Source organism: Amphiura filiformis, chromosome 11, assembly GCF_039555335.1.
Source record: "Amphiura filiformis chromosome 11, Afil_fr2py, whole genome shotgun sequence".
NCBI classification, from domain to species: Eukaryota; Metazoa; Echinodermata; class Ophiuroidea; order Amphilepidida; family Amphiuridae; genus Amphiura; species Amphiura filiformis.
Window position 1 is genome coordinate 61043353 of NC_092638.1, and position 19549 is coordinate 61062901.

Sequence of the window (19549 nt, forward strand, 5' to 3'; positions counted from 1 at the left end):
CGGTTCTCGGATGTCGCGGTTTTCGACGCACAGCGTCGACCGTGATGCCTCCACCAAAGGGAGCGATGTGGCACTCAAAAGTTGATACAAAGCAGTTTTTATCAATTTGACCTCAGATGATCTCTGGGTGACCCCGGATGACCCCAAAATGACCTTCCAAATATGTGGCTCTAAATGTTGACTGTACCCACCAAGTTTCATGCACGTATGACAGTTTTACTAATTTGACCTCAGATGACCCCTGGATGACCCCAATATGACCTCCCAAAAATTTGGCTCTAAATGTTGACTGTACCCACCAAGTTTCATGCCCATATGCTAGTTTTTACTAATTTGACCTCAGATGACCCCTGGATGACCTCAAAATGACCTTCAAAAATTTCGCTCTAAATGTTGACTGTACCCACCAAGTTTCATGCCCATACGACAGTTTTTACTAATTTGACCTCAGATGACCCCTGGGTGACCCCAGATGACCCCAAAATGACCTTCCAAAAATTTGGCTCTAAATGTTGATTGTATGTACCAAGTATCATGGCCATACAACAGTTTTTGCTCATTTGACCTCAGATGACCCCTGGGTGACCTCAGGTGACCTTGACCCACTAACCAATACAAACTTGTTCTGCCTGGGGTCAAGATGCACCCACCCACCAAGTTTGAGGAACGTGCGACCCTAGTCTCTGAGAAAAGAGGTAAATAAGGAAAATGGGCCCCCTGACCTCAAATGACCTTTAACCTCAGTATATGACCTTGAACATCACCCAAAAAAAAGTAGCCAGAGTTTTTGACCATGACCCACTTATCCTGAAAATCTGAAGTCAATCCGCCCATGCATGCCTGAGATATAGCGTCCGGACGGAAGCACGGAAGCTCGGAAGCACGGAAGGACGGAAGGTAATTTGACCTCAGATGACCCCTGGGTGACCCCAGATGACCCCAAAATGACCTTCCAAAAATTTGGCTCTAAATGTTGATTGTATGTACCAAGTATCATGGCCATACAACAGTTTTTGCTCATTTGACCTCAGATGACCCCTGGGTGACCTCAGGTGACCTTGACCCACTAACCAATACAAACTTGTTCTGCCTGGGGTCAAGATGCACCCACCCACCAAGTTTGAGGAACGTGCGACCCCTAGTCTCTGAGAAAAGAGGTAAATAAGGAAAATGGGCCCCCTGACCTCAAATGACCTTTAACCTCAGTATATGACCTTGAACATCACCCAAAAAAAAGTAGCCAGAGTTTTTGACCATGACCCACCTATCCTGAAAATCTGAAGTCAATCCGCCCATGCATGCCTGAGATATAGTGTCCGGACGGAAGCACGGAAGCTCGGAAGCACGGAAGGACGGAAGGACGGAAGGACGGAAGCACGGACATTGCAAAAACAGTATGCCTCGCGGTGGAGGCATAAAAAAAGGGGATGAGGCTTTCGACAGGTTCAAGGACCTTTAAGGGGGACGTGTCCCCACCCCTCCCCATCCCCCACTCCACTGCCAATAATTAAAGGTGTCAATGTACGAAAGAAAAAAAATCACCTTTACAAACTACACAATAACATTGAATTATCAAGTCCTTACTTTGTTTCTTTTATGTGTGCAAACGTATGGTACAAGTCCATCACAAACGTTTCTGATTCAAAATGAATTCCAAGTAAGTTTTTGATTTGCCCAAATCCAATGGTGACTGCCGAGACTGATGTAAACGCTGATATAACTACTGCTGAGATATAATTGGTCACAAAACCTGCAATAAATACAAACACAAGAACAATTAAAGTTACTTGTATCATCATCATGTCATCCTGATAATATATAAGCTATAAATATGGATTAGAGTTACTAGTATCCAAGCCCATAAGCCAGGATTTTTGTAGGGGAGATGTAGAATTTCCAAAGTATGAACTGTTTTTTCTAATAATGCAAAAAGTGCACCTACCTCCTCAAGTTGGACTTTTCCTGTAAATTGGTCCCTTTGTTCATTTTCTTTTTAATTTGAACCTTCTTGGGTACATATTAACATTTGTGACGTGTCATGTCAAAAGGAGACACTTTTGGGCAGGATCGTAAATGGGGAAATAGCCAAAAATCTGCTCGGGGTGATTTTATCCCAATTTGGGTTTGTTGCGAATTTGTGCTGTTATTAATGTTTAAAATATTGTCTGATAGTTTCAGACCAGAATATAACTGGCATCTTGTATTTTTTTAGACATTTTTCAAGGTAATTCCTACTCTCAACATTGTCAATAATATTTTTAAAGGCTGATATCTCAGTTTCTGATTTTATAATACTATAACTTACAAACTCAATATCTTCGCTCAGGAATGTTTGATTTCATTGTGGAAAACGGCGTTGTGGAGCAAAATATCTCTATATTTAAGATATGTAAAAACCTCAAAATTGATAACCTGCCCAAAAGTGTCTCCTTTTGACATGACACGTCACATTTACTCTATGAAATGTAGACCTTTTGCTGATTGAGAGAGGATTAATACAGCCACAGCAGGTTATAAATGGGTTATAAACATTTGTTTCAGGAGGCAGGGCAAAGTGAAATTTATGGGAGGGGGGCAAAAAAACCCAGATATAAATTACCCATTTTTTGCCCAAAATAGTAGGATTTGTAGTTATTTTTTGTTCTCACAAGGGACTATAATGGGTGGTGGTAACCCCATGTGGTACTGCTATTGGTTATTAAGCTTCATGAAATTGAACCCAAGTGGTCCTTTTATCATTCTAGTAAACTATGGTCTGCCATATTGGATAAATATAATATCTGTAATATTCCACACTTTTCTTACCAGATTGGTACAGGCTGGATCATACACATCACCATATTCACTTATTGGCTTGCCATACTGGTATGACCCGCTTTACTGGTCAAAACTTTTATGGACTGCCTTACTGGACAATACTTTTAAATATGACACATGACTTATCAAGAGTTGATACTCAACTAATCTTGAATGCCAGCAGGATCATATTCATCTATTGGCTTGCTATACTTGTATGGCCTGCCATACAGGACACAACTAATATATATGACATATTACACCTGAAGTTGATACTCACCTAATCGTGTCATTCCCATCAAAATCTGGAAGATACCACAAAAGAATGCCAGCAGGATGGCATAGGTTGGGTCGTACATATCACCATATTCACCTACTGGCTTGCCATACTTGTATGGTCTGCCATACTGGACACAACTAATATATATGACATATTACATCTGAAGTTGATACTCACCTAATCGTGTCATTCCCATCAAAATCTGGAAGACACCACAAAAGAATGCCAGTAGGATGGCATAGGTTGGATCGTGCACTTCTCCATATTCATCTATTGGCTTGCCATACTGACCAACCAGGAGGGACATGATGGCTGTCGGGCCTACGGTGATATCCTTGGACATCCCCAGGAACATGTAGACAAAGCTACCCATGAAGGCAGAATACAGGCCATACTGCAGGACAAAATGGAGAATTGAACATATTCTGTATTAAAATGAAATCTGATAAACTTATCATAAATGTAAGTATTAAGTATGGGATTAAAGTCATTATATTACCAAATCTATTTCATTACACACCCCGTCCCTAAGTGCTAACTCCAATTTATCCTTGGCAAAACATGTTATCTTCCAGCACCAGCTCAATTACTTCTGTTACCCTTAGCCTGAAAATGCTAAAGTGTAGGTACAAGGCTTATGCATCGTACATTTGAAAATGGAATCAAACATTACGAACTAGTAGGATAGGATAGGATAGGATAGGAAGCTTTATTTCACCACGGAGGCCCAAATCAACAAAGTTGTTCTTCCTTGGGGCCGTGGACATAACATAACATACAAAATATTAATAAACAAAGTACAAATAAAATTTACATCATCATAAAATTGATAGATTTAAACAACAGTTAAAAATATACACTTTTAGCATTATTTTTGAAAATATGTAAGGTCATGGATTTTTGAATAGTTTCATCTAAATTGTTCCAGATGATTCCACCTCTATATGATAAACTACGTTTCTTATAATCTGTCCTCGGTTGAGGGATCTTAACATTAAATTTACTCTGGCGAAAGTTGTAATGATTCTCTGGAATTGAAAATATGTGAGTTAAGTACGGAGGTGACAAGTTATTCAAAATCTTATATGTTAAAACAGAACAATTGTACTGCTGCCTATTTGAAACTGGTTTCCAACCAAGTTGATCAAGAACTATATTACTAGATGTGTCCCATTTAGCATTACAAATTATACGTGCAGCCCTGTTTTGGATAATTTGTAGGCGTTTTGCTACAGAAATACTACAATTTCCCCAAACAATGTTACAATATTCTAGATGAGGCAGAACAATTGAATTATAAACCATCTTCAAAATATCTTCAATGAGGAAATTAGATCTACATTTTTTAGCATGAACATTCCTTTGAGAGCTTTTTACGCACAGTATCAATTTGTTGGTTCCAAGACAAAGTATCATCAATAATAACACCAAGGTGTTTGCTCTCTTGCACCCTCTTAATATTAACACCATTTATATGAACACGGACATCTGCATTATTAATATCTTCTTTTAGTGCATTATATGAGATCAAGTTAATTTAAAGCCAAGAATTTTCTGCTTTACAAATGCTAAATTCCACTTTTCTCCGCTTTGTAATTTTAGCACATTTCTGACATAATAAAATTTCACAAGAATCTTACCTTCGTAAAGGATTGTGGGATACTCGAGCTGTGTGTACGGTAAATCTATGACGGATTTTACTTTATTTTGATGAATTTTGAAGACCCATTTCATTTAGTATTTTATTTATTTCTTTTCAATTGTATTTTTTTTTCTTTTTCTAGGTCATTTTTGCTTATTTTTTTCTCAGAAATGCATTTTCCGCTTTACCTCCAAATTCCGTGATTTTCGCAGAATTTCCGCAACGCGGAGAATTCTTGGCTTTAAGTTAATTAATGTTACCGGCAGAAAGAATCATGCATCACACACTACATGTAGTACATGTAGAACAATTCCCTAATATTAAATGTTAATTCATATTAGTGGATCTCTTTTACAAAATATTTACAAATTTCCATGTCCTTTATTGAAAATATTGTGATTTTGAGCTTCATAATGCCTTTATTTTGGTTATCATTCTCTTTGGTCACAAAGGCAATTGGTGGCATCCTCGCCCACAGGGTGATGGACGATTGATAAAAATGGACATTATAAATAAGTACCCACCAAACTGAATAAATTTCACAAATCAATTGATCAGGTTTTTTTGGTTTTTTTGCTTTTGTTTTTTTAATTGATCAATGCATCCATCAATCAATTAACTAGTCGATCAAACAACCAAGTTAAAACAGTTGATTAATCAATCAAATATCCGCCAATCAAAAACAAAATAAACCAACAAATCAAACCAAAATTACAGGCATTAAAATGTTTTAATGCATCCGTAATAAACTATTTTATGAACATGGTATAATGCAAATTGCGGTCAGTTGAACTGTCATAGAATCTGCTGTTGTTGACGTCAATTACAATGCATCCCTACATCACCAGCTGTTTCCCGATGTTAATTCTCCTATTCACAAAGTACATATTCAACACATAGATGTACATTTTTGTGATGCATAAAATCACTTGTCATGAAAACCAATTTTGATTCTTTTTTTTTAATTTAGCAATTTTGTCCATATAAAGTAGGCTAAAATACCAGGATGTGCAGTAGATTCAGGTATTTATGAGTTTTAAACTTCAGAAAACTGACTGCTCAAAATTTTCTCCAAAAGTCTAGAAAAACTGCTAATTGTTCCTTTTTTTCTTATAAAATTTTTGAAATTGTTTTAGTAACATTAAATGTCAGATTTTATAAAGGTCAAGAAAACATTTGCAAACATTTTGTTTACAAACACACTACAACAACATTTCTAAAATGTTGTCGAAATGAAATTATTGTAACATGTTTATTGCCAACATTTTTTATACTCTTAAATAACATTATGTTAGAATGTTTTGGCATAAGTTTTTACAAAATGTTTTTACAAAATGTTATGAACACATTTTATATCCTTTATTTAACCCAACATTTAGACATTTATGGCAACCTTTTGCGAATAATGTTGAAAACATTTATGTTTGCTGGGTACTACTACTACTACTAATTGAAATTTAATACCGCACCAAAAACCAAAAGAATTTGCACTAAGGCGCATGAAAACATAAACAATAGATGAAAACAAGAATAATATAATACATAAAACATCATAACATCAGATAAAGTCCAAAATCAAGCAAAATGAATACAGTTACTGATTGAAAGCAATATTGAACAGATGGTGTTTGAGCAGTTTCTTGAAAATGTCAATTGAAGAGGCGGTTTTAATATGTTCTGGTAATGCATTCCATAGTTTTGGTCCATAACATGAAAATGATCTGTCTGCGAAGGTTGAATTCTTGGTCTTGTGCTCAGTGAGTATGAAAGAGGCAGTCGAAGTTGAACGAAGACGACAAGTGGGTACACATCCCTCAATCAATCCAGATCTAGATCTGGACTAATAATTATGATGAAATATCTAAGAACATTGGAGCTGGGGTTCTTGAGATACAATGGTGTTGGTTTTTGTTGGTTTTTTACAATGCTGAACACAATGAACTACAAATATCGTCCACAGCGGGAGAATGAATTGCAAATGGAATGAATACATTAGTAGCTCCATTTGAAACACACCCTCCCTCTGTGGAAGATTCAGTTTGAAATGGAACAGGTTATGTGTTCATTCAATTTGAAATCCATACTCCCCCTGTGGAAGATATTTTCAAAATCTTCCACAGGGGTAGTGTGGATTTAAAATGGAATAGCCAAATTTTTAACACATTTAAGGTGGTTCGAAAGGCAAGGTTTAGGGAAATCATGAATTCCAACATTTTTGCAAATATCTCCAAAACCTTTCATGATACAATCTCAAGTGAGTTTGTGCTTATGTAGGGATATGTTGGCCATGTTATGAAGGTAATAAAACCGTTGCCATGGTAACCAAGCAGTCGCTATTGGCTTCTGACCAATCACATTAAAAGTTGGGTTTTCCTGTTTTTTTAAATCACTTCATTTTTCCCAATAGAAGTATACTCACATGTTGAGTCATGTTCCTGCACACCTCCACTGATTTTCCCGTAAAAAAAAATCCCAGTGGAGGGGGGTCAAAGTGAAATTTTTGCTTTTTGGCCACAGATTCCATATTACTTACAAACTTTTTACGGGAAAATCAGTGGAGGTGTGCAGGAACATGACTCAACATGTGAGTATACTTCTATTGGGAAAAATGAAGTGAAAAAAAAAAAACAGGAAAAAACAACTTTTAATGTGATTGGTCAGAAGCCAATAGCGACTGCTTGGTTACCATGGCAACGGTTTTATTACCTTCATAACATGGCCAACATATCCCTACATAAGCACAAACTCACTTGAGATTGTATCATGAAAGGTTTTGGAGATATTTGCAAAAATGTTGGAATTCCTGATTTCCCTAAACCTTGCCTTTCGAACCACCTTAAAACACATCTGATTGTATTTTATAGCAAATGACAAACTAAGAATTAGTATTTACTAAAATGTGCTGTACAAAGTGACCTCTTCATTCACTTGATCCTTTTCTGATAATTTTTTAATTAGATATTGATACTCATGTTGATGGTTTGATATTATAAACAAACTTGTGTCCTGATAGGCAGATAAAGCTGTACAGTATACAATGTACATGCATATGATTTACTCTATTCATTCCATTAACTGCCTGTGTCTCTGTAAGTGCCTATCAGTGACTTTAAAACAAGCAAATCAATATCTTTAACTGCCCCATGCAAATCTGGAACACATTCTGAAACATATGGCACACTGATGATGATGGATGAATATTTTCTGCCGTTTTTTACGTATGAAAGTAATATGTAAACAATGTATAGGGCCCACCAAAATGACTTTGTAATATACTGTTAATGTAAACTGTAAATTTATCTTTCATAAGGATTACCAAGCAACAAGTCATCGTCCTTAAGATCAAGAATTACAATTGTATGCACTTGTTTATAATATCATATCAAATTATGATGTTTCCCAAATATGGCTGAGAAACCATCAACAAGAGTATCAATATCTAATTAAAAATTATCAGGAAAGGATCAAGTGAATGAAAATGTCAATCTATATAACTTATTCATTTCAGCACATAGCCTTTAAAAAATGGTAAAAACAATTCCAATTTTAAATTCAGAAATGCAGATCATAATTTTCATTTGACATTTCAGCATATACGGCAAACTTGCATAAAAATACAATAAAAGACCTGTTCCAACAGTGTTGATATGCCAAATATTGCTGATTCATCACAGGTATTGGTGACAAGGCAGCCTTGCCTATTACTTCAACTTCAAGAAATGAAAAGGCTTAAAAAAGCTTATAGCCTGAAGAAATGCACCTATCAAAAAACACAAAGTGAACAAAATAATGTTCTCTTACCTCTAGTGGTAACTTAGCAATGCTGGCATAAGCCAACCCCTGTGGTAGCACAGTCAACCCCACCGTCAACCCAGCAATAACATCGCTGAGACCCTTGGATGCTTTGTACTGTGGGAGCCATCTAGTTATAGGGAACCTGTCTTTCCATGCATCCACAGAGCAGTAGTCTTTGACTCCGCGTTTCACTTTGGTCTTGAAGCTCTCCGTACTCAGTTCTGTATTTGACATTTTCTTTGGCTGTGTACTCTCTTCTTGCATCAAATCATTCGAAGCACTCATCTGTGTTGCTAGCTTGCAACGTTTGGTCCTGTCTGCTCAGGCTGCCCCTGTTGACACAAATATATACATGTTAGGAAAGTCATACACTAGATCACATGTCAAAACACAATAACAGGCAACAGCGGGTGTCCGCTGGTTCAAAGAAAATCGATACAAAGTTTGTCTGCTCAGCCTGCCCCTGTATATCCACAAATATATGATCGCTTCTTGTTAGAAAAAATCATAGGCTAGATCACGTGTCAAAACATGATAACACGCCACAGCGGGTGTCTTGCTGGTTCGAAGAAAATCGATGCAAAGTTTGATAGTTGCAAGTGATAGTCACGTCTGAAGTGTTATTGCTACATATGACAGTTCTGCCTGCTGGTTAAATAGGGGTTGGACAGAGAAAGTGTGCCAACTATTATATTCTCCTTACAATAAGATGCCTATACCCATCAGCAGGTGTGCCCTTCTTATTCCAGTTAGCGCTATTATCTCGTTGGGAACTTAAAGTGTGTCGCAGTGTCGGCATATCATGCGCTTAATTGTGGTGGAAAAGGATACAGGTTATATACCAGTAATTATATAAGTTCTTGTAAAACTGAGACATTGGCCTTTGCTAGGAATTGGCCTAAAGGAAATGGTTAGGTGGGAATTAACACTGCAACCTTGAATTTGATATATATTTGCAAACTCTCTCCCTCCCTCCCCCTCTCTATCTCATTATTTTACTCCCTCTAAACATATACATGTACCACTGCACCTGTCAACTACATGAATTTAAAAATATTTAAAAATAAATATGTTAATTGCTTACACTTTGTTTTACTAATCAAATCAATTAAAGGAGATGAAAAAATACTCTAGCTCAATAATATTCATGATATGAAAGGGCCAATAGGAGCTGGGGTATTCAACTTTAATTTTGGTGGGGGACTTTGGCAACTGAATACCGATTTTTTGTCATTACAATACAGACATAAAATGAACCACAATCAGTGCATAATTTTGTTATTTGAACCACAACTAAATCATATATACATGTACCTTGTGATTAAATTGAATTAAAACCTCTAATCAGTATTATAAACCTGATTTCATCATGATTGGGGAATGTTCCTTCAAATTCTAATCTAAAAATAAGACTAGGAGAAAAACTTAGGAGATTCCTTTAAGGATGGCCTTTCAACTAGTTACATTATTTAGCCCAAGGCGGAGATCAATAGTTTTGTCTCAACCGCTATTTTAATTAAAGGCACTTTCAGTGAGCTCCGCAAAAGTGTAAAAATGTGTGAAACTGTATTGACAAAAAGGAAGAAAACAACAGGACCAAAAAAAACATGAAGTTTCATTCAATAGTGTGCCTGAAAAATATAAAGCTTCATTCAATTTTGTGTTGCTTCACATTGTTGTGTTGATTTTGGCCCAAGAATCTGTGCAGATAGACCCGATGGATATTGATGAAAATATCAAATTTTACCCTTGTTAGGTCACTTTGCGAGCTTTTGCGCTTAATCTCTTGCAGCATATACTTAGTATATGGTCGAATCCAACCAAAAGTGTCCACGGGCCAAAAATAAAAGTCCGAAATAAAAATGTCTCCACAATTTTTTCCTTTGCCCATTGATTGATGACATATTGGCCTTATAGGAACCAAAAGTGCCATTACTAATCTTGAAAAATGAATCCAGGACGAGTGATAGTAAATGTGATATCAAAACGCAATGTTACCTACGAATACCACTAGGATGCTTTCACTATCGCAATACTAATCAACCTAAAACATATGGAATATTCCCATTAACGCTTTTTTCGTGTAATGTAGACCACAGGGTGTCAGGAAAATGCTAGCTCAACCAGAAAATATTTGTTTTTATTTTTATAACGCGATCAATATTATCTTAGTCAATTTATGCTAGTTTATTTTTGAAAATGAAGTTTAGGTCAGTTTCTGTATTTTATTTATCAAATGAGTATGAATCAATTTACACATTGTATAAGAACGAGTAGGATATATGTTTTCAAGAATATTAGGAATTATACGCCTACACCTAACGATTTATACAATGAAAAGGTGAAGAAACCCGGGTATTCGTAGGTAACATGAGCGATTTAACAATATCTATATTGAGTTTAGAGGTTTAAATTTTGCTATTATGGTAATGGATTAATAAAATGGTAGTTTTTAGATCTCTTTCAGATGGTACATCCAAAAAAATAAATGCTATTACCTTAGATCAAACATTTTTGATGCTTTTAGCAAGATTTTGACCACTTCATTTTGATATACAAGTAGTTAATCAGCAATTTTACATAATAAATAATTGTTGAATGACTCCAGTATATGGGTAATAATAGTGTCCTGGGGTACCGCTTAAAGTTTTTGACAATTAATTTCCATTGGTAGGGACACTTCATTACACATGTCATGTTTTATGCTGTATTCGTAAGTAACATTTCAGTATTTGTAGGTAAGAATTAGACTTTTGGTGGATATCGCAATCAAAACTTCATTTTATAAAGCACTTTGAATGTATTATTTTCTTTATGTGCGTTTATTGATACTTAAGACCCTATCATGTATTAATAATGTCGGTTCACAGCGGTTGAAAGAGGATTGAAGTAAGAAACAAAGGCACTAAAGTGACTTTAATTTGATTAATTGTACACAAATCGCTTAAAACCGTTATTGCAGACTTGTGAAGTCCATCTTGGAGTCAGTTACGTCTTGTGGCCTTTTGTTTGAGGGCAACTACAATAGCTTTATACCAGGGTCCATCACTGTGTTGTCTAGATCATGAGACAATGAGAACAGTCGTTTTTCCATGGTATTAAGTAGGTAACCTTAGCTTAAAAACGCGTCAACAGTTACCTTCGAATAAATGAATTTGGACACAAATTACTCAGAAACCAGAAGGTCGGTAAACATTTAAAATGAAGCGCACATGACAGTTGACAAATCTAAGTATTTATCCCTTCTAATCTGCTTTGAATCTGATTTTTCTTTCAATTGAGCAGACCGTCGTCTATTTCAGTACATATTTTTCAACAATTAAGCCGTATTCAGTTTTGCATGGTGGGCATGTATGTGAATTTAACTTTCATTGACATATGATTTGATAGCAAACATACAGGCCTTCGTTATGTACCAATATGGGCATTGGCATGAATGGCGGTGTTTCACAATACTGTCATGATGTAAAAAATTGTATTCAGAGGTAACATTCGGTTACCGAAATTTACCCTCTGAATACTTGCTTTTATCATTGACATCTCAGAAATATTTAAACGCAGGCTATTGAAACTTGGTAGAAATAAAGAGTGTATTACCCTTCACCTATTGCTTAACTATTGTTTACTATTCTCTCAATTTGTGGAAATGACACAGCTTTTAACATGTATTCGGAGGTAATGCATATTTTTTACCAAACCTACCTTTGTGCCATTTAGAATTTCTGGCAGCTAAACACAATAATAAAGATGTTCGAATGCAATGCATTTTAGTATTGGACATATCAAAGCTTGTATCAATTATGCATTTATTAGTGATTTCCATTTTTAAAGATATATCTAGTGCTATGAAAAATTGTATTAGTAGGTAATGTAAAAAATACCACTCAAAAAATTATCACAAAAATTTCATAATTATGTACAAATATGTGAAAAATTAAACAGGCAATCTTTGAATACACACCTTTCAGGAAATCAATTTAGATTCAATCCAATGACTTCTTTTCATAACTGATTTAGATGTTTTTAAAAACACCTTAAGAAATATTTTGAAAAAATGGGTAAAAATAGCATGTTTTGGGGTCCCTGTGTCTAAATTTTTCACAGAAGGGGTCTTATTATATATGGCGTAAGCGTATGATCAAGCGAATAAACACAATATAAAAACGAATGCCAATTGACTAATACTTTTAAGTTATGGCCCTGAACATGCCGTGTACACTTTTGGTTGGATTCGACCATATATGTAATACCATAGACCATTTAAATGGTCTATGGTAATAAGCACACATGCAGGCATAGATCTTTAAAAACATGAATATCTATGATGCAGAGTCTTAGACCCTGTTCACATTAAAAAATGTCTTGCCTCGACAAAGATTAGTAAATCTTGATTAACTAATTAAGCATGCGTACACATTACATTGGACGCAGATTAAACAAAGACATTGCACTGTACACATTTCATGAAAATTAACGAAAATCAAATGAAGTTTATTAGTATTACAGCGTGCATAGATATACGGGGCAATATACAGCAATATTTCAAGCTGTACCGTTGACCATAAACACATTCACTCAGGCCAATTCTTTATTAAAATCTGTCCACGTCGTACCCTATGTATCCTCGGCCATGGATAATGAGTTGCTTTTCAAACTAATTATAAAAGAAAACAATTTCTCAATTGGTAAAATGTTGAAAATAATACGATGCAAGTAGATTGATACAATGACCCATGCGATAGATCTATTAAATAGAGAGGGTCACTTGTCACATGATCACTTTCCTTTGTTGAACAAAGCGAGATTTTTGGGTCAAAAAAGGTCCAAATTTGGGTAAGAAATGTCCACTTTTCGCAAAATTTCCCCCCCCCCCCAGAAAAAGTCCACTTTTTCAAAATCAACACCCACAACAAAAATTCCTATCTACAGGCCTGCATACTATATAGTGCCTTTAAAGGCAAGGAGAGTTTCAATATCAGCCTTTAAGGGTGGAAAAACAGGTGCATCACATTGAATGCTGCTCAGTGCATCCATACATGTACGAGGGGCAGTCAGTATGTTTTAAGAGTTGACTCGTGACGTCACATGTGGATTGTTTTCATGGCATTTCTCAATGATTACATAAACACTGTACCTTTGTCTTTCAAACAACACATGTAAAAATTATATTACACACCTGATTACGTAACAGCGTTAGCATAAAATCAATGGTCTAGAGTCACCTGGTGAAATTGAGTCATTTTTGTTAAGGGAAATAAGAGGCTGAAATGAGGTATTGTTGTATTTTCTATATTTTCTCGGGAATTAAAGAATGGAGAATGCTGCCTTTTGGAACAGTAATAGAACACAAACTACCAATTCATTAAACCATGTTTGTTGGGCTGTAAAGGTTTTAGTTTATTTAAAATGCGTGGTCAAATATGTCTTATTTTTGACAAAAACAAGGCTTTTCTTTCTATAAATATCTTGATATTGCCAAAAATAGCAAACGTGGAAATTTAAGTTTTTTTGCCAGTTCTGTTGACTAATCTCCAAACATGCGTAGATTGTTGTTTGATTTGCACCAGTTATCATCGCACTGAGTACCAGCTCTCACACGTGACCAGTCATTATATTTTAGTCTGTTTCATTTTGGAGATAATTAATGTCATTTGTTATAACTGCTTTTTCGTTTTCGCCATTTTTGCAGAATAATTTTGCTTCCATTCAAGCCCTAAAGTTGTTGAAATTTCCAGACGTCCCATTTCCACCAAAGTTTAATGGCAAGTCTCATATTTTACCAAATGCAAACTGAGGACCTAGTGTTTATTCCTGCCCAAAACTAGCCATATGCCCCTTGTACGTTTGCTGTTCTCGGATATTTTAAACATGTGTCTTTGCTGTAATTTAAAAGGCCCGCCTTTTTGCGTGATTTGGCAGTGTCCCTAGTCTATTGATTTTATGCTAATGCTGTTACGTAATCATGTGTATGATATAATTTTTACTTTTACATGCGTTGTTTGAAAGACAAAGGTACAGTGTTTATGTAATCATTGAGAAATGCCATGAAAACAATCCACATATGACGTCACGAGTCAACTCTTAAAACATACTGACTGCCCCTCGTACATGTAGAATATTCTAGAATATAAATCTAGACACTTGTAGTAGTATTAACCTATATGTCAATAGAATGTTAATTTGGGAACAAGTAAAACCATGAAAGCGAAACCGTATAATTTATACACGTATCAACCAAAGAAATATTACAAATGTGAAAGAGGTCCCAAAGTTGAAATATATTCTTTGTGTCTTCCTTTTTCAAGGGACATAATTCTATGAAAGTAGTTGTGTGAAATGGGCTATTCTAGTTGAAATCCATACATCCCCTGTGGAAGAAATGAGCTTAGGGGTCATATTGAAATTCCCTTACACAGGAAGGTGTGCGCCATCCTGCAGCTTTCCTGTGCTAGCCTTCTTTTGTTAAAATCCTGGGCAGGGTGTATCACTGATGCATATAATCCATCCGTTTTATGACCGAGCTTTTCTGAGGCGCGCGCTTAGTGAGGGGAATCCTGCCTTCTTTCTGTGTGATAACGTGGTAGGGTATTTCAATATGAGCCCTTAACGTCTCCCATACAGGGAGTGTGAATTTCAAATGGGGCTCTTGAACGGGCAACTCGATTTAACTATATATTTCAGAAACTTGCTCCAAATTTTACAGCAATTCTAAATTACATGGGAAAACAACATCAGTATGATTTAAGGCAGGTCAGAGGGGAGCATGATTAAGACAAATAAAGCTGACACACGAGAGGAATGGTATAGGATCTAAAAAGGAGATACCAAGACTTGATATAAGGGGTGTCAGTCCCATGTGCATTTTTGTTGGGAGGGGGAAAACATCCCAATCATTTTGATATAAAATTTGGCCTTAACTCAAGAACTGCAAGACCTATGTAAATACAATTTATGTGATTATTGGCTTCCTTGACTCATTTTTTGGAAATTTTTGTGCAAATTTCTCAAAGTTAGTCAAAATTCAAAATTAATATAAAAAAAAATTTGGCCTAAGAATTTTTTTGTTACGTTGAACAAAATAATTTGAGCAAAAAAAAAGCATTTTCGGTGATTTTGGGCCAAAAATGAGCATTTTTGGCCCAAATTTGACCTCACAGATGAATTTATCAAGTCTTTGTCATTCTAAATATACTTTAGACCAACAATTTAGCAGTTATGAGGCCCAAAAGTGTCCATAATTCCAGGGTTAAGACCATGTATTAGCGCAGATCCAGGATCTGTGATATTACATGTAGATACCAAAAGTTTGATCAACTCATAATAAATCTCACTCAAACTTTGAAAGTTTCAAATATTGAAAAGCTCTTGAGATCAATGCCTACAGTCAGGTTAAATGTGATGCTGAGCTTGAGCGAATTGCCAATGATTTAACAACAGGAGTTCAAATTTCATATCCAATAACATGTTTAAGGGGCTTGCAAAAAAAGTTCAAAGAACCAAAAAAAGGCGACCAGCTGGGGTAAATGATGAGGTACGTCACATAACTTGCTTACCTGGATACAGGTACTACCTGGCACTACAAAACAAGTCGTATGTGTGAGAAAATTGTTTTAGTCGCGATGATCTTGAGTATAGTTGGCTTTATATAGTTGCAATGCTTTTGCTGTTTCGTGATTCTCTCACATGTCCTGACATGGAATCTGACTGATGACACTTTGCCGGGACAATTTGTCATCAATGACCAAAATGCCAGGGAGGAACTATGTTACTCCAACTCACTGCCTTGAAATAAATATGCTTACATAATAAGTTGGTATTTATATATATTTTGCAATTCATTTGTAAATATTTTCCTCAATTTATGGAGAATCAATAAAAGTCATAATATACCATTTCGATCAATTCTTTATTTGGTTAATCTGCCATGAAGGTTTTCTGTCCATTTTAAGGCACAATAATGAGGTACAATGAAAGAACACCCACTTACTATCTTGGTCATTTACATGTATATCAGAGATTTAATGTCATAATTACAACAATAGGAATGTCATAATTACAACATTTGGTTATTCAAATGGATCATTAGCAGTGTTATAGTTTTTTAAACAAATAAGTTTTCACCATAAAAAGAGCAAAAAACAAAATTTTAGAGGGTGATAACCCAATAGCCTATTCCCAGTGTTCGAAATATGCCTCAAAATGTTACAGGCCAGCCGGGCTTGACCTTAAAAAGTTTTTAGTAAATATTCGCCCTACCATATTGTAACTTTCAGCTTCAAGGGCGCACTGCCATTTTAAGGTGTTTACGATTCAGTGCGTTTTAAGAACAAGAAAGGTCTCAGGTCAACCTATGTTGAATTTTTGATCATTTGGCATCTAAATCATATAGTTTCACCTAATACATGTATTAGTGGCATTTAACTGTGAGAGTTCTGAATATGAGAAAATTCCCCCTGAAATTAGCCATTTTCCCATTGAAACCCGTGTAATAAATTAGTGGTATTTGACCTCTAGCAAATCATTTTAAGGATAGACGCGCTTTAAAGCAGCCAAAATATATCGATTTTCATTAGATCTAAATCAATATATTATTGACAAATTACACTTTGATGTTTTGCAAAAGTTCATTCTACAAATCATATACTTTGAAAACTTGCTTGATTTATTGTATGTTTTACAAAAGTGTTGTTGTTTCAGCCCTCTTTACAACATAACTCACGAACCAACCTACAAAATTATATCTGTGATATTTGAATTCTTGCCAAAGCTCACTACCATTCGCAAGATGCTGCGAACTACCGAATCGCAACAGTTTAAAATAGTTGCTAACCTTTTAAAAAAGAAACCTGGGGTTGGGGTGATTTATTTTACATCTGATAAACATGCATGCAAAATAATATTGCCTTTCGATAAAAAGAATGTGAACTGTAAACATGTCTTGCTGCAGCATGCAGCTAATATTTTTTCTGTGATGATTATCCTGGAGATTTATTATAGGCCTACCAAATCGCGCATCATATTTAATAAGAAAACACGGCAGGATGCTAAAACAGGTGCTTAACACTTAGAAGTTCTCAGTCTTAGAGCTGACTTTTTTTACCATATAATCTCTGATTGGCTCAATACACAATACCTAGCCTCTTTGTGACCAATCAACATCTAAAAGCTCTCTTTTGATTGGTTACTCAAATGATTGTATCATGTAATTAACCAATAAGGGGCACTGTAAGAAAGTCAGGTAGTGCCCATGGAGTTTTACTATGTATCCAGGATACAAACTATATTTCCCAGTAAATATATCGTTGGTGACCCTGCTCCTTGTCACTTTGTACAGTAGCTTGTACATGAACCGACCGAACCCACAGGCTAACGAACCCGAACCCAGGGACGAGCGCTGTGCAATGTTACCATGCTGTAACTTAAGACAGGCTACTGTCACCGACACTCTAGAGAAACCAGCGGGGTAGTTACCCAGTCACCCACAGATTCAAGGAAAAGAAGAAGACTTTATCATAAAATCTTGAGATCAAATCAAAACATTATACAGGATCGAATTACTGGAAGAGGGGGAAAAACAAAACACAGACCTTGTATTAAACGTGATGATATCACATCAAGTTCTACCTTGATTGTATCAAGCATAATCTTTAAAATTATCCTAAAGCAATCTTGCTTACTTTTGTTAGTGTCAATGTTTCTAGGAATCAAGAAACAGAGACGATCAAGACAGTAATGAGCAATGTAATGACTGAGGTGAATGGAAGATATAGAAACACGAGAAGGGCATGTCTTTTTAAGGTGGAGGGGTGCAAAACTGATATCCAAAAAGTTTTACTTCCTGCAATTATTTACAATAATGATCTTTTTATGTATCTTATTATTATTTGTCTATCTTTATGAATTTGTATGTAATTCACCCCCAGAATTCACCATATAATTCAGCCACATGATGTGTGATTTGCTCCACAGTAATGCCCTCAATTTTTGTTGAATTTTTACTTTTTGCATGATTGCAATGCCCAATGGTGTGCTAAAATACCATGTGAAAGACTAAGCCTGAACTGCTTTAATTACAACACTCTTCATGCAGGTGATATCCATATCAAACCAACACATGCCTTGCATATAACAACCATCAGAATCCAAGGTGCATTACTTTGGAATAATTTACCACCAATCCTGAAAAGCGCACCTTCGGTAGCTGTTTTTAAACAACACATGAAAAAACATCTCCTTGGAAAATATTTGCCAAATGAATCGTAATTACATTCATGTTTCATTACTACTTTAAAACGGTCTCTCATTTTTTTGCTATCAGGTCAGCTTTATGTCGGCACCCTAATTTTTTGGTACATTATTTAGTTTACCATCAGTTTTATATTTTCCAATTATGTCAGTATCATTTCACTCCAAATTGTGTGCCCAGTGCATGGACAGCCTTGTGGCCATAACTGCTTGCTTTCACTATCCCGTCCATAGGCAATCAGTGCACGATTTTGAGTGAAAATTGTACCGAGTGTATTTTATTTTTTGTTTAAATGTTGTATGTGTAATTTTAGGCCGAGGGCACTGCACCTCACGCTCTGCGTTTAGCAGTGTCCTCATCCATCTCATTGACGTTTTTCATAAAAATAGTTGCTTTTTCCATTATATTATTGTATATAAAATACATCCTTATTCTATCTCATTGTATCATAATTATATTGTTGTATAATGAATGGATGAAATAAAATTGATTGATTGATTGATTGATTGATTAATTAAGGTAAAATTTAAGTTTTTATATTCAAACTGGAGATCTCTGGTTATATTCAGTAATCGAGTGTTCACCAATCGGGTGGGTGGCTAAACACATTGTGTGTATGTGTATTGAATCACTGAAGTGACGTACAAACTGTGTCCATACTATTCGTCTTACGTCTTAACATAGAAACCGTGTGCATATCCCAATTGGTCAAAAGTCTTGTTTGTTCGTTCTAGCTGTGTGAAGCTATGCCAATATTCATGATAATGATAAAGAATATACACATTGTAGG

At 35.6% G+C, this 19549-nt stretch overlaps 2 protein-coding genes across 4 annotated transcripts in view; one reads left to right on the forward strand and one right to left on the reverse strand.

Annotated features, from left to right (window-relative positions):
* The window catches only part of LOC140165105 (T-complex protein 1 subunit zeta-like), a 328487-nt gene that overhangs the window by 97836 nt on the left and 211102 nt on the right, over window positions 1–19549 (forward strand). The gene's annotated exons all lie outside the window — the stretch shown is intronic.
* LOC140165104 (sodium-independent sulfate anion transporter-like) overlaps window positions 1–19549 on the reverse strand; it is a 59887-nt gene that overhangs the window by 12581 nt on the left and 27757 nt on the right. Inside the window, exons 2-4 of one of the 2 annotated variants that reach the window (XM_072188530.1) lie at window positions 8520–8845; window positions 3254–3470; window positions 1585–1750 (exon numbers count right to left, since the gene is read on the reverse strand). In XM_072188530.1, the coding sequence (XP_072044631.1) occupies window positions 1585–1750; window positions 3254–3470; window positions 8520–8798 (662 nt within the window). In that variant the 5' untranslated portion in view covers window positions 8799–8845. Of the gene's footprint in view, window positions 1–1584; window positions 1751–3076; window positions 3157–3253; window positions 3471–8519; window positions 8846–19549 lie in introns of those variants that run through there. The other variant, XM_072188531.1, reaches the window with a different exon arrangement.